The sequence below is a fragment of the Nerophis lumbriciformis genome, linkage group LG05, assembly GCF_033978685.3.
Source record: "Nerophis lumbriciformis linkage group LG05, RoL_Nlum_v2.1, whole genome shotgun sequence".
In the NCBI taxonomy this organism is placed as follows: Eukaryota; Metazoa; Chordata; class Actinopteri; order Syngnathiformes; family Syngnathidae; genus Nerophis; species Nerophis lumbriciformis.
The window spans coordinates 130,001-147,500 of record NC_084552.2 but is presented as its reverse complement, the minus strand read 5'-3'; the positions used below and the strand labels follow the sequence as shown (position 1 = coordinate 147,500).

Sequence of the window (17,500 nt, the reverse complement as noted above, 5' to 3'; positions counted from 1 at the left end):
CAACCAATGAAATTCTCATCATTTCTACTGGGAAAATGACTTGAGTATTTTTCCCATTGGTCTCAATAAATGACACCCTAGTGACAATACATGTTTACTTTTGTATACAATATTATTCTTAATCAAATTCAGTGTCACAAATGTAAGAATTTTGCTCACTAAATGTAAAGATGAAATACAAAAGACTGGTAAAGTTCTGACTTCACAACCTCATCTTCATATTCTCACTATATTCTGACAAAATGATAACTACATTACCCCTCTAATCTTATACTTTTCTGTTCAGTGTGGCTTTAAGCGTCAGTGGTGTAACGACTGTAATATGAATACTAGTTTTTTGCATTAACACTGGTCATGTTGGTGTTTTGTTGTCTGCAAAAGCTATCAGAAATAATCATATTGTAAAAAAAACAAAAGCACCTTTGTTTCAAAACAATGCCAAATATGAAATGCTGTTTTCGGGGTTTCCTTAAATTCCCCTCTCATTCTTCTCTGTGGAGAAGTGGGCTGCCCTCACCTGTGCCAGCACTTCTCCATGGCCTTGTAGTGTTGCATTGTATGTAATGTACATAAGGAATAAAGATTGTATTTTCTTCAGCTTTTCTTCTATTCTTGGCTTGGTGCTGCCCTCCTCTGGCCACGTAGGAGCATTGCCTTCAAAAAACAGGTTGGTATGGTGACAAAAATACATTTTATTTGCAAAAGATGTGAGAGCTTCCAGTGTGTCAGACCCCTGTTGTTCACTTGAACAAGCAAACCAGCCATAAATACAGTGTGTGTACATGCATCACATACAGCATATATACAGTGTGTACATGCATCACATACAGCATATATACAGTGTGTACATGCATCACATACAGCATATATACAGTGTGTACATGCATCACATACAGCATATATACAGTGTGTACATGCATCACATACAGTATATATACAGTGTGTACATGCATCACATACAGCATATATACAGTGTGTACATGCATCACATACAGCATATATACAGTGTGTGTACATGCATCACATACAGCATATATACAGTGTGTGTACATGTATCACATACAGCATATATACAGTGTGTGTACATGCATCACATACAGTATATATACAGTGTGTACATGCATCACATACAGCATATATACAGTGTGTACATGCATCACATACAGCATATATACAGTGTGTACATGCATCACATACAGCATATATACAGTGTGTACATGCATCACATACAGCATATATACAGTGTGTACATGCATCACATACAGCATATATACAGTGTGTGTACATGCATCACATACAGCATATATACAGTGTGTACATGCATCACATACAGCATATATACAGTGTGTGTACATGCATCACATACAGCATATATACAGTGTGTACATGCATCACATACAGCATATATACAGTGTGTACATGCATCACATACAGCATATATACAGTGTGTACATGCATCACATACAGCATATATACTGTGTGTACATGCATCACATACAGCTTATATACAGTGTGTACATGTATCACATACAGCATATATACAGTGTGTACATGCATCACATACAGCATATATACAATGTGTACATGCATCACATACAGCATATATACAGTGTGTACATGTATCACATACAGCATATATACAGTGTGTGTACATGCATCACATACAGCATATATACAGTGTGTACATGCATCACATACAGCATATATACTGTGTGTACATGTATCACATACAGCTTATATACAGTGTGTACATGTATCACATACAGCATATATACAGTGTGTACATGCATCACATACAGCATATATACAGTGTGTGTACATGCATCACATACAGCATATATACAGTGTGTGTACATGCATCACATACAGCATATATACAGTGTGTGTACATGCATCACATACAGCATATATACAGTGTGTGTACATGCATCACATACAGCTTATATACAGTGTGTACATGTATCACATACAGCATATATACAGTGTGTACATGCATCACATACAGCATATATACAGTGTGTGTACATGCATCACATACAGCATATATACAGTGTGTACATGCATCACATACAGCATATATACTGTGTGTACATGTATCACATACAGCTTATATACAGTGTGTACATGTATCACATACAGCATATATACAGTGTGTACATGCATCACATACAGCATATATACAGTGTGTGTACATGCATCACATACAGCATATATACAGTGTGTGTACATGCATCACATACAGTATATATACAGTGTGTACATGTATCACATACAGCATATATACAGTGTGTACATGCATCACATACAGCATATATACAGTGTGTGTACATGCATCACATACAGCATATATACAGTGTGTACATGCATCACATACAGCATATATACTGTGTGTACATGTATCACATACAGCTTATATACAGTGTGTACATGTATCACATACAGCATATATACAGTGTGTACATGCATCACATACAGCATATATACAGTGTGTGTACATGCATCACATACAGCATATATACAGTGTGTGTACATGCATCACATACAGCATATATACAGTGTGTGTACATGCATCACATACAGCATATATACAGTGTGTGTACATGCATCGCATACAAAATATATACAGTGTGTACATGTATCACATACAGCATATATACAGTGTGTGTACATGCATCACATACAGCATATATACAGTGTGTACATACATCACTTACAGCATATATACAGTGTGTACATGCATCACATACAGCATATATACAGTGTGTACATGCATCACATACAGCATATATACAGTGTGTACATGCATCACATACAGCATATATACAGTGTACATGTATCACATACAGCTTATATACAGTGTGTACATGTATCACATACAGCATATATACAGTGTGTACATGTATCACATACAGCATATATACTGTGTGTGTACATGTATCACATACAGCATATATACTGTGTGTGTACATGTATCACATACAGTATATATACAGTGTGTACATGTATCACATACAGCATATATACAGTGTGTGTACATGCATCACATACAGCATATATACAGTGTGTACATGCATCACATACAGCATATATACAGTGTGTACATGTATCACATACAGCATATATACTGTGTGTGTACATGCATCACATACAGCATATATACAGTGTGTGTACATGTATCACATACAGCATATATACAGTGTGTACATGTATCACATACAGCATATATACAGTGTGTACATGTATCACATACAGCATATATACAGTGTGTGTACATGCATCACATACAGCATATATACAGTGTGTACATGCATCACATACAGCATATATACAGTGTGTACATGCATCACATACAGCATATATACAGTGTGTGTACATGTATCACATACAGCATATATACAGTGTGTACATGTATCACATACAGCATATATACAGTGTGTGTACATGTATCACATACAGCATATATACAGTGTGTACATGTATCACATACAGCATATATACAGTGTGTGTACATGCATCACATACAGCATATATACAGTGTGTACATGCATCACATACAGCATATATACTGTGTGTGTACATGTATCACATACAGCATATATACTGTGTGTGTACATGTATCACATACAGTATATATACAGTGTGTACATGTATCACATACAGCATATATACAGTGTGTGTACATGCATCACATACAGCATATATACAGTGTGTACATGCATCACATACAGCATATATACAGTGTGTACATGTATCACATACAGCATATATACTGTGTGTGTACATGCATCACATACAGCATATATACAGTGTGTGTACATGTATCACATACAGCATATATACAGTGTGTACATGTATCACATACAGCATATATACAGTGTGTACATGTATCACATACAGCATATATACAGTGTGTGTACATGCATCACATACAGCATATATACAGTGTGTGTACATGCATCACATACAGCATATATACAGTGTGTACATGCATCACATACAGCATATATACAGTGTGTACATGCATCACATACAGCATATATACAGTGTGTGTACATGTATCACATACAGCATATATACAGTGTGTGTACATGCATCACATACAGCATATATACAGTGTGTACATGCATCACATACAGCATATATACAGTGTGTACATGCATCACATACAGCATATATACAGTGTACATGTATCACATACAGCTTATATACAGTGTGTACATGTATCACATACAGCATATATACAGTGTGTACATGTATCACATACAGCATATATACTGTGTGTGTACATGTATCACATACAGCATATATACTGTGTGTGTACATGTATCACATACAGTATATATACAGTGTGTACATGTATCACATACAGCATATATACAGTGTGTGTACATGCATCACATACAGCATATATACAGTGTGTACATGCATCACATACAGCATATATACAGTGTGTACATGTATCACATACAGCATATATACTGTGTGTGTACATGCATCACATACAGCATATATACAGTGTGTGTACATGTATCACATACAGCATATATACAGTGTGTACATGTATCACATACAGCATATATACAGTGTGTACATGTATCACATACAGCATATATACAGTGTGTGTACATGCATCACATACAGCATATATACAGTGTGTGTACATGCATCACATACAGCATATATACAGTGTGTACATGCATCACATACAGCATATATACAGTGTGTACATGCATCACATACAGCATATATACAGTGTGTGTACATGTATCACATACAGCATATATACAGTGTGTACATGTATCACATACAGCATATATACAGTGTGTGTACATGTATCACATACAGCATATATACAGTGTGTACATGTATCACATACAGCATATATACAGTGTGTGTACATGCATCACATACAGCATATATACAGTGTGTACATGCATCACATACAGCATATATACTGTGTGTGTACATGTATCACATACAGCATATATACTGTGTGTGTACATGTATCACATACAGTATATATACAGTGTGTACATGTATCACATACAGCATATATACAGTGTGTGTACATGCATCACATACAGCATATATACAGTGTGTACATGCATCACATACAGCATATATACAGTGTGTACATGTATCACATACAGCATATATACTGTGTGTGTACATGCATCACATACAGCATATATACAGTGTGTGTACATGTATCACATACAGCATATATACAGTGTGTACATGTATCACATACAGCATATATACAGTGTGTACATGTATCACATACAGCATATATACAGTGTGTGTACATGCATCACATACAGCATATATACAGTGTGTGTACATGCATCACATACAGCATATATACAGTGTGTACATGCATCACATACAGCATATATACAGTGTGTACATGCATCACATACAGCATATATACAGTGTGTGTACATGTATCACATACAGCATATATACAGTGTGTACATGTATCACATACAGCATATATACAGTGTGTGTACATGTATCACATACAGCATATATACAGTGTGTACATGTATCACATACAGCATATATACAGTGTGTGTACATGCATCACATACAGCATATATACAGTGTGTACATGCATCACATTCAGCATATATACAGTGTGTACATGTATCACATACAGCATATATACAGTGTGTACATGTATCACATACAGCATATATACTGTGTGTGTACATGTATCATATACAGTGTGTGTACATGTATCACATACCACCAGTCCAATACACCTGGGACAGGTACAGTATACTGTGGATTGGTTTAAGGGAACTGTGCTATTGACAGTGTTCATTTCAAGAGGCCATCTTTGATAGTTAGGCGTACAGGATGAAATATGATGGTGTGAAGAAAGGAGTCATTCAAAGTTCAGGGTAAATGTGTGTCCTCATCACACTTCCACGGGTGTGCCAGGTGGCTCCTCCCTCTCACAGGTGCGTGTCTTCCTCGTCAGGGACGTCCTCTTTCAGGAGGTTGTCCATGGGCACGATCCAGCTGTCGCCGAAGTCGCCGTTCAGAGCCACCTTCTTCTCCTGCATCTCCGGCTGCACCTCCATCACCTCCAGCGTGGGGTTGTCGTGGTAACCGTTTTCCACTGTGTGAAGCTCCTCCGTCAGGTGTTGCTGGTAAGCAAACATCAAGTCACATAAACAACCTGCTCATCTTTCATCAAAGTATGGATAATAATGATGTTATTAAAAATAACATTCAATAGAGAAACACATAAGTAACCACCTACATTACCCATGATGCATTTCAGGTCAAATGGCAGATTGTGCATTGTTTTTGTAAGAACATTTTCTAGGTATGAATCAAGTCTAACACTAGAATAGGATTGAAGAGTTCCTCACATTGTTTGTTTGTAGCACTTGACATCAATAATATTGACAATAAAACTCAACTGTATAAGTCTTCTTTGGTAACACATGTGGAAATGGAAGTCATGTGATCTCAAGACCACATGAAATGATGATTTCAAGATTCAAGACCACATGAAATGATATGACAGGCCGCATTAAGTGAATTGGCAAGACCACATAAAATGACTTGGCAAGCCACTTTAAATGATGTGGTAAGACCACATGAAATGATGTGGCAAGCCACTTTAAATGATGTGGTAAGACCACATGAAATGATGTGGCAAGCCACTTTAAATGATGTGGTAAGCCACTTTAAATGATGTGGTAAGACCACATGAAATGATGTGGCAAGCCACTTTAAATGATGTGGTAAGCCACTTTAAATGATGTGGTAAGACCACATGAAATGATGTGGCAAGCCACTTTAAATGATGTGGTAAGACCACATGAAATGACGTGGCAAGCCACTTTAAATGATGTGGTAAGCCCACATGAAATGATGTGGCAAGCCACTTTAAATGACGTGGTAAGACCACGTGAAATGACGTGGCAAGCCACATTAAATGATGTGGTAAGCCCACATGAAATGATGTGGCAAGCCACTTTAAATGATGTGGTAGGACCACATGAAATGATGTGGCAAGCCACTTTAAATGATGTGGTAAGACCACATGAAATGATGTGGCAAGCCCACATGAAATGATGTGGCAAGCCACTTTAAATGATGTGGTAAGACCACCCCAAGATACTTAAACTCCACCTGGGACAGAGTCTCGTCCCCTACCTGGACTGTACAAACCATCGGTTTCCTGCTGAGAACCATGGCCTCAGATTTGGAGATGCTGATCCTCATTCCAGCCGCTGAACACTCGGCTGCGAACCGATCCAGTGAGAGCTGAAGGTCACGAACCGAAGGTGCCATCAGGACCACATCATCTGCAAACAGCAGTGACGCAACCTTTAGCCCCCCGAGACGTATACACTCTCCGCCATGGCCACAACTCTGCCTAGAAATCCTGTCCATGAAAATCACAAACAGGATAGGTGACAGAGTGCGGCCCTGGCGGAGACCAACCCCCACTGGAAACGGATCCGACTTACATCCAAGCACCCGGACACAACTCTCGCATTGGTTGTACAGAGATTGGATGGCTCTCAGCAGGGTTCCCCTCACGCCGTACTCCCTCAGCACCTCCCACAAGATCTCCCGGGGGACCCGGTCATACGCCTTCTCCAAATCCACAAAGCACATGTAGACTGGATAGGCATACTCCCAGGCCTTCTCCAGGATTCCCGCAAGAGTAAAGAGCTGGTCAGTTGTTCCACGACCAGGACGGAATCCACATTGCTCCTCTTGAATCTGAGGTTCGACTATCGACCGGACCTTCCTTTCCAGTACCTTGGCGTAAACTTTCCCAGGGAGGCTGAGTAGTGTGATACCCCTGTAATTAGAACACACCCTCTGGTCCCCCTTTTTGAAAAGGGGAACCACCACCCCAGTTTGCCACTCCCTCGGCACTGTCCCATGCTTCCACGCAATGGGACAGAGCATCTATGAGCAGGCAGTTAGGAAAAAAGCTAAGAAAATTATTTCCAACTCACAACACCCACTCTTTCCTGAATATGGAACCCTGCCATCAGGGAGAAGACTCCGGGTCCCACTATGCAAATCTAACCGCCTTAAATTATCATTTGTTCCAGCCTCCATTAAGCTGACCAACAATGTGCAATAGAATTTTAATACATAGGTTAGCACTTTTTTAGCACATAGCACTTTAGAACTAAGCACTTTAGCACACAGCACTTTATCCATGAGCTCTAGTGCAATGCACATTGGTACTTTATCTTTATCTCCATACCGTAGATTTTATGCCTACATCAAAGTGCCACCTATGTCTATCAAGCTCCATGTTCTGATGTTTAAATGTTAGTTGTATGGTTGTAGTTGTGTCTGTGCTTGTGTTTTTGTTCTGTTGTTTTTGGGTATGTTAAGAAAGCAATGATGCACTGTGCCCAAGACAAATTTCCCCGCGGGGACAATAAAGTTGAACCTTGAACCTTGAACCTTGAATGTTGAACAGGCGTATCAACCAAAACAGCCCATCAACAACCAGAGCCTTCAGCATTTCTGGACGGATCTCGTCAACCCCCGGAGCTTTGCCACTGTGGAGTTGTCTAACTACCTCAGTGACTTCACTCCGAGAGATCGACATCGATCCCCCATCATCCTCAGGCTCTGCTCCTATCAGGGAGGGTGTGTCTGATGTATTTGGGTTCAGGAGTTCCTCAAAGTGCTCTTTCCAACGCCCTACGACTTCCTCACTTGAAGTCAGCAAAGTCCCATCCTTGCCGTACACAGCTTGGATGGTTCCCTGCTTCCCCCTCCTGAGGTGCCGTATGGTCTTCCAGAACAGCTTTGGTGCCGCCCGATAGTCCTTCTCCATGGATTCCCCGAACTGCTCCCACACCCTCTGCTTAGCCTCGTCCACAGCCATGGCCGCTGCCCTTCAGGCCTGTCGGTACCTTGCAACTGCCTCCGGAGTCCCCCGGGATAACATACCCCAGTAGGACTCCTTCTTCAGTCGGACGGCTTCCCTGACCACCACTGTCCACCAGGGTGTTCGAGGGTTACCGCCCCTTGAGGCACCTAAGACCTTCTGGCCACAGCTCGCAGCTGCAGCTTTAGCAATAGAGGCTTTGAACATCGCCCATTCCTGTCCAATGTCTCCAACCTCCACAGGGATGGCAGAGAAGTCCCGCCGGAGGTGGGAGTTGAAGTCCTTCCGGACAGAGGACTCCTCCAAACGTTCACAGTTCACCCGCACTACACGCTTGGGTTTGCCAGGTCTGTCCAGAGGTTTTCCCCCGCCATCCAACCCAACTCACCACCAGATGGTGATCAGTTGACAGTTCTGCCCCTCTTTTCACCCGAGTGTCCAAAACATACGGCCTCAGATCAGCTGATACGATTACAAAATCGATCATTGATCTTTAGCCTAGGGTGCTCTGGTACCAGGTACACCTATGAGCATACTTTTGCTTGAACATGGTGTTTGTTATCGCAAGTCCGTGACTAGCACAGAAGTCCAATAACAATCCACCACTCAGGTTCAGATCAGGGAGACCGTTCCTCCCAATCACGCCAGTCCAAGTATCACTGTCATTGCCCACGTGCGCATTGAAGTCCCCCAGCAAGACTATAGAATCCCCTGCCGGCGCCCCATACAGGACCTCATGCAAGGTATCCAAGAAGGCTGAATACTCTTGTTTGGTGCGTACGCACAAACAACAGTCAGAGTTTGCCCCCCTCCAACCCTAAGGCGAAGGGAGGCAACCCTCTTGTCCACTGGGGTGAACTCCAACGTACAGGCACTCAGCCGGGGACTCGTGAGTATCCCCACACCCGCCTGTGCCCTCACACCCTGAGCAACTCCAGAAGTGAACCAGGTCCATTCCTTGTCCAGGAGTGTGGTTTCAGAGCCCTTGCTATGCGTAGAGGTAAGCCCGACCAGATCCAATTGGTAGCGCTCCACCTCTCACACCAGCTCAGGCTCCTTACCCACCAGCGTAGAGACGTTCCACATCACGAAAGTCAGCCTCTGCTGCCCCGAATTGGTCCGTCTGGAGTCTCCACTTGGCAGCACACCCGACCCCACTGGTTCCGACCGCGGTTGGTGGGCCCACGTGGCGGAGAAGATGGTGTGTCCACGTAGCTTCTTCGGGCTGTGCCCGGCCGGGCTCCGTGGCTAGCCCGGCCACCAGGCCTGGGCTTCCTCCGGGCCGGGAAACGCACCCTCTCCTAGTTTGGTTCACGGGGGGTAACGTAACCCTGATGGGGGGGGGCATTCGGGTGCTACACCTTGCCCAAGGGTGACCCGAAACTATGTAAGGCAGGGGCATTCAACTCCCTGAGGCTTAATACAAGCCCACATAGCCCGAAAAAATATGATCGCGGATACAAGAGGCTGAAATGAGTTTCCTCAGAAGGGTGGCTGGCATCTCCCTTAGAGATAGGGTGAGAAGTTCAATCACCCGAGAGAGACTCGGAGTAGAGCCGCTGCTCCTTCGCTTGGAAAGGAGCCAGCTTAGGTGGTTCGGGCATCTCGTGCGGATGCCTCACGAGCGTCTCCCTAGGGAGGTCCTCGTTGCACGTCCCACTGGGAGGAGACCCCGCGGCAGGCCAAGGACCAGATGGGGGGACTACATCTCCTCTCTGGCCTGAGAACGCTTCGGGATTCCCCAGGAGGAAGTCGCTAATGTTGCTCTGGAGAGGGAAGTCTGCTGGAGCTGTTGTCCCTGCGACCCCATTCCGGATAAGCGGTTGAAGATGGATGGATGGATGGTAAGACCACATGAAATGACGTGGCAAGCCACTTTAAATGATGTGGTAGGACCACATGAAATGATGTGGCAAGCCACTTTAAATGATGTGGTAGGACCACATGAAATGACGTGGCAAGCCACTTTAAATGATGTGGTAAGACCACATGAAATGATGTGGCAAGCCACTTTAAATGATGTGGTAGGACCACATGAAATGATAGGGCGGGCCAAATTTGGCCTCGGGGCCTTGAGTTAGAGAGCTGTGCCTTCTAATAATCAGATGTGGTGATTGTTTTCAAGTTGTTACCTTGACCAGCAAGATGGCAGCATATAACAAGATGGCAGAATATTATAACAAGATGGCAGAATATGATGGTAAGATGGCAGCATATGATGGTAAGATGTCAGCATACAGTATGATGGTAAGATGTCAATATACAGTATGATGGTAAGATGGCAGCATATGATGGTAAGATGTCAGCATACAGTATGATGGTAAGATGTCAGCATACAGTATGATGGTAAGATGTCAGCAAACAGTATGATGGTAAGATGTCAGCATACAGTATGATGGTAAGATGTCAGCATACAGTATGATGGTAAGATGTCAGCATACAGTATGATGGTAAGATGTCAATATACAGTATGATGGTAAGATGTCAGCATACAGTATGATGGTAAGATGTCAGCATACAGTATGATGGTAAGATGTCAGCATACAGTATGATGGTAAGATGTCAGCATACAGTATGATGGTAAGATGTCAGCATACAGTATGATGGTAAGATGTCAGTATACAGTATGATGGTAAGATGTCAGCATACAGTATGATGGTAAGATGTCAGCATACAGTATGATGGTAAGATGTCAATATACAGTATGATGGTAAGATGTCAGCATACAGTATGATGGTAAGATGTCAATATACAGTATGATGGTAAGATGTCAATATACAGTATGATGGTAAGATGTCAATATACAGTATGATGGTAAGATGTCAGCATACAGTATGATGGTAAGATGTCAATATACAGTATGATGGTAAGATGTCAATATACAGTATGATGGTAAGATGTCAGCATACAGTATGATGGTAAGATGTCAGCATACAGTATGATGGTAAGATGTCAATATACAGTATGATGGTAAGATGTCAATATACAGTATGATGGTAAGATGTCAATATACAGTATGATGGTAAGATGTCAGCATACAGTATGATGGTAAGATGTCAATATACAGTATGATGGTAAGATGTCAGCATACAGTATGATGGTAAGATGTCAGCATACAGTATGATGGTAAGATGTCAATATACAGTATGATGGTAAGATGTCAGCATACAGTATGATGGTAAGATGTCAGTATACAGTATGATGGTAAGATGTCAATATACAGTATGATGGTAAGATGTCAGCATACAGTATGATGGTAAGATGTCAGCATACAGTATGATGGTAAGATGTCAGTATACAGTATGATGGTAAGATGTCAGTATACAGTATGATGGTAAGATGTCAGCATACAGTATGATGGTAAGATGTCAATATACAGTATGATGGTAAGATGTCAGTATACAGTATGATGGTAAGATGTCAGCATACAGTATGATGGTAAGATGTCAGCATACAGTATGATGGTAAGATGTCAATATACAGTATGATGGTAAGATGTCAGCATACAGTATGATGGTAAGATGTCAGCATACAGTATGATGGTAAGATGTCAGCATACAGTATGATGGTAAGATGTCAGCATACAGTATGATGGTAAGATGTCAATATACAGTATGATGGTAAGATGTCAGCATACAGTATGATGGTAAGATGTCAGCATACAGTATGATGGTAAGATGTCAATATACAGTATGATGGTAAGATGTCAGCATACAGTATGATGGTAAGATGTCAGCATACAGTATGATGGTAAGATGTCAGCATACAGTATGATGGTAAGATGTCAGCATACAGTATGATGGTAAGATGTCAGCATACAGTATGATGGTAAGATGTCAGCATACAGTATGATGGTAAGATGTCAATATACAGTATGATGGTAAGATGTCAGCATAAGACACACCTGGTTGTCAGAGTAGGGTTTGCGGTGGTGTGAGGCACAGACGGCCAGGATGATGATCATGATGAGCAGAGCGCCACACGACGCCAAAATGGCGATCAGCGTTTTGTTGTCCGTGGCTTTCTTCAGGTGGCACAAGCAGAGGTCAAAGGTCAGTGCAGGTGTTGTCCAGCAGCATCATCACAACTCACCTTGCTGATGTCTTCATAGTACTGAGTGACATCATCATAACTCACCTTGCTGATGTCTTCATAGTACTGAGTAGCCAGCGCAGTCTTCACTGTCACACACAACAACTACATGAGTATTCTTCATCCACTTCTATGTACATGATCTATATCTCATGTACATATTGACTTTACATGATGTACATGTACATGATCTATATCTCATGTACACATTGACTTTACATGATGTAGATGATCTATATCTCATGTACACATTGACTTTACATGATGTAGATGATCTATATCTGATGTACACATTGACTTTACATGATGTAGATGATCTATATCTCATGTACACATTGACTTTACATGATGTAGATGATCTATATCTGATGTACACATTGACTTTACATGATGTAGATGATCTATATCTGATGTACACATTGACTTTACATGATGTAGATGATCTATATCTGATGTACACATTGACTTTACATGATGTAGATGATCTATATCTCATGTACACATTGACTTTACATGATGTAGATGATCTATATCTGATGTACACATTGACTTTACATGATGTAGATGATCTATATCTGATGTACACATTGACTTTACATGATGTAGATGATCTATATCTGATGTACACATTGACTTTACATGATGTAGATGATCTATATCTGATGTACACATTGACTTTACATGATGTAGATGATCTATATCTGATGTACACATTGACGTTATATGATGTAGATGATCTATATCTGATGTACACATTGACGTTATATGATGTAGATGATCTATATCTGATGTACACATTGACGTTATATGATGTAGATGATCTATATCTGATGTACACATTGACGTTATATGATGTAGATGATCTATATCTGATGTACACATTGACTTTACATGATGTAGATGATCTATATATGATGTACACATTGACTTTACATGATGTAGATGATCTATATCTGATGTACACATTGACTTTACATGATGTAGATGATCTATATATGATGTACACATTGACGTTATATGATGTAGATGATCTATATCTGATGTACACATTGACGTTATATGATGTAGATGATCTATATCTGATGTACACATTGACGTTATATGATGTAGATGATCTATATCTGATGTACACATTGACTTTACATGATGTAGATGATCTATATCTGATGTACACATTGACTTTACATGATGTAGATGATCTATATCTGATGTACACATTGACTTTACATGATGTAGATGATCTATATCTGATGTACACATTGACTTTACATGATGTAGATGATCTATATCTGATGTACACATTGACTTTACATGATGTAGATGATCTATATCTGATGTACACATTGACTTTACATGATGTAGATGATCTATATCTGATGTACACATTGACTTTACATGATGTAGATGATCTATATCTGATGTACACATTGACTTTACATGATGTAGATGATCTATATCTGATGTACACATTGACTTTACATGATGTAGATGATCTATATCTGATGTACACATTGACTTTACATGATGTAGATGATCTATATCTGATGTACACATTGACTTTAGACAAGAGATGTGTGGGATGCTTCTCCTATTTGTATTTGACGTTATTCAATGCATTGATATTATTATTTGGTGCAGGAGGGGATAAAGAGAGAAAAAAGGGAGACAGAGGGAGAAAATGTGGGGACAAGAGGGGGATAAGACAGAGAGACAACAACAACAACAACAACAACAATAGAACAACATCAGCAAATAGGATATGCACAAATATGATAGTAAAAGAGATATCAAAGAAGCAGTTAGTGAAATAAATATTAATAATACAGAAATGACAGTGAGCATTATTACACTACAAATGGATCAATACAAATACCAATAGAAATATCACTATTGATAATGAATAATAATGTGTATATGTTGTTTGTACAGTGAATGTATATGTACAGTATGTATATATGTATGTTTGTACAATGAATGTATATGTACAGTATGTGTATATGTATGTTTGTACAGTGAATGTATATGTACAGTATGTATATGTACAGTATGTTTGTACAGTGAATGTATATGTACAGTATGTGTATATGCATGTTTGTACAGTGAATGTATATGTACAGTATGTGTATATGTATGTTTGTACAGTGAATGTATATGTACATGTATGTATATATGTATATATGTATGTTTGTACAATTAATGTATATGTACAGTATGTGTACATGTATGTTTGTACAGTGAATGTATATGTACAGTATGTGTATATGTATGTTTGTACAGTGAATGTATATGTACAGTATGTGTATATGTATGTTTGTACAATGAATGTATATGTACAGTATGTGTATATGTATGTTTGTACAGTGAATGTATATGTACAGTATGTATATATGTATGTTTGTACAGTGACTGTATATGTACAGTATGTGTACATGTATGTTTGTACAGTGAATGTATATATACAGTATGTGTATATGTATGTTTGTACAGTGAATGTATATGCACATGTATGTGTATATGTATGTTTGTACAGTGAATGTATATGTACAGTATGTATATGTACAGTATGTTTGTACAGTGAATGTATATGTACATGTATGTGTATATGTATGTTTGTACAGTGAATGTATATGTACAGTATGTGTATATGTATGTTTGTACAGTGAATGTATATGTACATGTATGTATATATGTATATATGTATGTTTGTACAATTAATGTATATGTACAGTATGTGTACATGTATGTTTGTACAGTGAATGTATATGTACAGTATGTGTATATGTATGTTTGTACAGTGAATGTATATGTACAGTATGTGTATATGTATGTTTGTACAATGAATGTATATGTACAGTATGTGTATATGTATGTTTGTACAGTGAATGTATATGTACAGTATGTATATATGTATGTTTGTACAGTGACTGTATATGTACAGTATGTGTACATGTATGTTTGTAAAGTGAATGTATATATACAGTATGTGTATATGTATGTTTGTACAGTGAATGTATATGCACATGTATGTGTATATGTATGTTTGTACAGTGAATGTATATGTACAGTATGTATATGTACAGTATGTTTGTACAGTGAATGTATATGTACATGTATGTGTATATGTATGTTTGTACAGTGAATGTATATGTACAGTATAGTGAAAATGTATGGTTGATGTACTTCACACACTACACCCTTGTACTTGTAGTAGTACACAGCCCAGCTAGTATTGGAGTGTACTTTCGAGGCTAAAAAGAAGTACAGCATATTTCTAAATCTTCATTTGAGCTCATCCAAAACATGATCATTTATTGTATTTAATAACTTCTTTTGTCAACTAGGTTTGCACTTGCTGCACGGCTGTGAGACCATGCTAATTTGCATGCTATTTGAAGGTAAATAAAGGGTAATAATGCATGCAATGTGTGTATTTCTTCAATTCCACTGTACTGATATGTGTGTTTAGGTTTGTGAGACCATGAAGGTGACACATTATTGTGTGTGTGTACTTGATGAGGCGCTGCTACCTTTGCCGTTGATCTCCACACAGTCAAAGAGCAGTTTGCCCTGGTGGTGGCGCCATGTCAGCGTGCAGTTTCCCTCCTTCAAATGAGCCATCAGGCGCCTGCACACCTCCATCAGGTCTTTGTCTTCTTCTTCCTACAACAGGTAAGTACACGCTCACAACATCAAGCAGCTTTATATGTTACGTTATAGTCTATATATATTTATATGTGGTTTATATATATATTTATATGTGGTAATAGTCTATATATATTTATATGTGGTTATAGTCTATATATATTTATATGTGGTTTATATATATATATATATATATATATATATATATATATATATATATATATATATATATATATATGTGGTTATAGTCTATATATATTTATATGTGGTTTATATATATATATATATATATATATGTGGTTATAGTCTATATATATTTATATGTGGTTTATATATATATTTATATGTGGTTATAGTCTATATATATTTATATGTGGTTATAGTTTATATATATATTTATATGTGCTTTATATATATTTATATGTGGTTATAGTCTATATTTATATGTGCTTTATATACAGTATATTTATATGTGGTTATAGTCTATATATATATATATATATATATATATATATATATATATATATATATATATATATATATATATATATATATATATATATATATATTTATATGCAGAGGTGGGTAGAGTAGCCAGAAATTGTACTCAAGTAAGAGTACTGTTACTTTAGAGATTTATTACTCAAGTAAAAGTAAGGAGTAGTCACCCAAATATTTACTTGAGTAAAAGTAAAAAAGTATGTTGTGAAAAATCTACTCAAGTACTGAATAACTGATGAGTAACCTGTTCCTTTAATGATGACGGCAACAAATAATGCACAAAAGCATAAAAATAGCAATGAGCAAATTCAGAGCCAGGAATATCTCTTAAGCAACTAAAACAATAATATATATTAAATAATAATACATTAACAT

General features: G+C 38.7%; 1 protein-coding gene across 1 annotated transcript in view; it reads right to left on the bottom strand.

Moving 5' to 3' along the window:
* Nucleotides 1-5,604: 5,604 nt before the first annotated feature.
* podxl (podocalyxin-like) overlaps nucleotides 5,605-17,500 on the bottom strand; it is a 95,163-nt gene continuing 83,267 nt past the window's right edge. The window contains exons 5-8 of the mRNA XM_072913129.1: nucleotides 16,510-16,642; nucleotides 13,028-13,071; nucleotides 12,795-12,914; nucleotides 5,605-6,155 (exon numbers count right to left, since the gene is read on the bottom strand). Coding sequence (XP_072769230.1) covers nucleotides 5,961-6,155; nucleotides 12,795-12,914; nucleotides 13,028-13,071; nucleotides 16,510-16,642 — 492 coding nt within the window. The 3' untranslated portion in view covers nucleotides 5,605-5,960. The remainder of the gene's footprint in view (nucleotides 6,156-12,794; nucleotides 12,915-13,027; nucleotides 13,072-16,509; nucleotides 16,643-17,500) is intronic.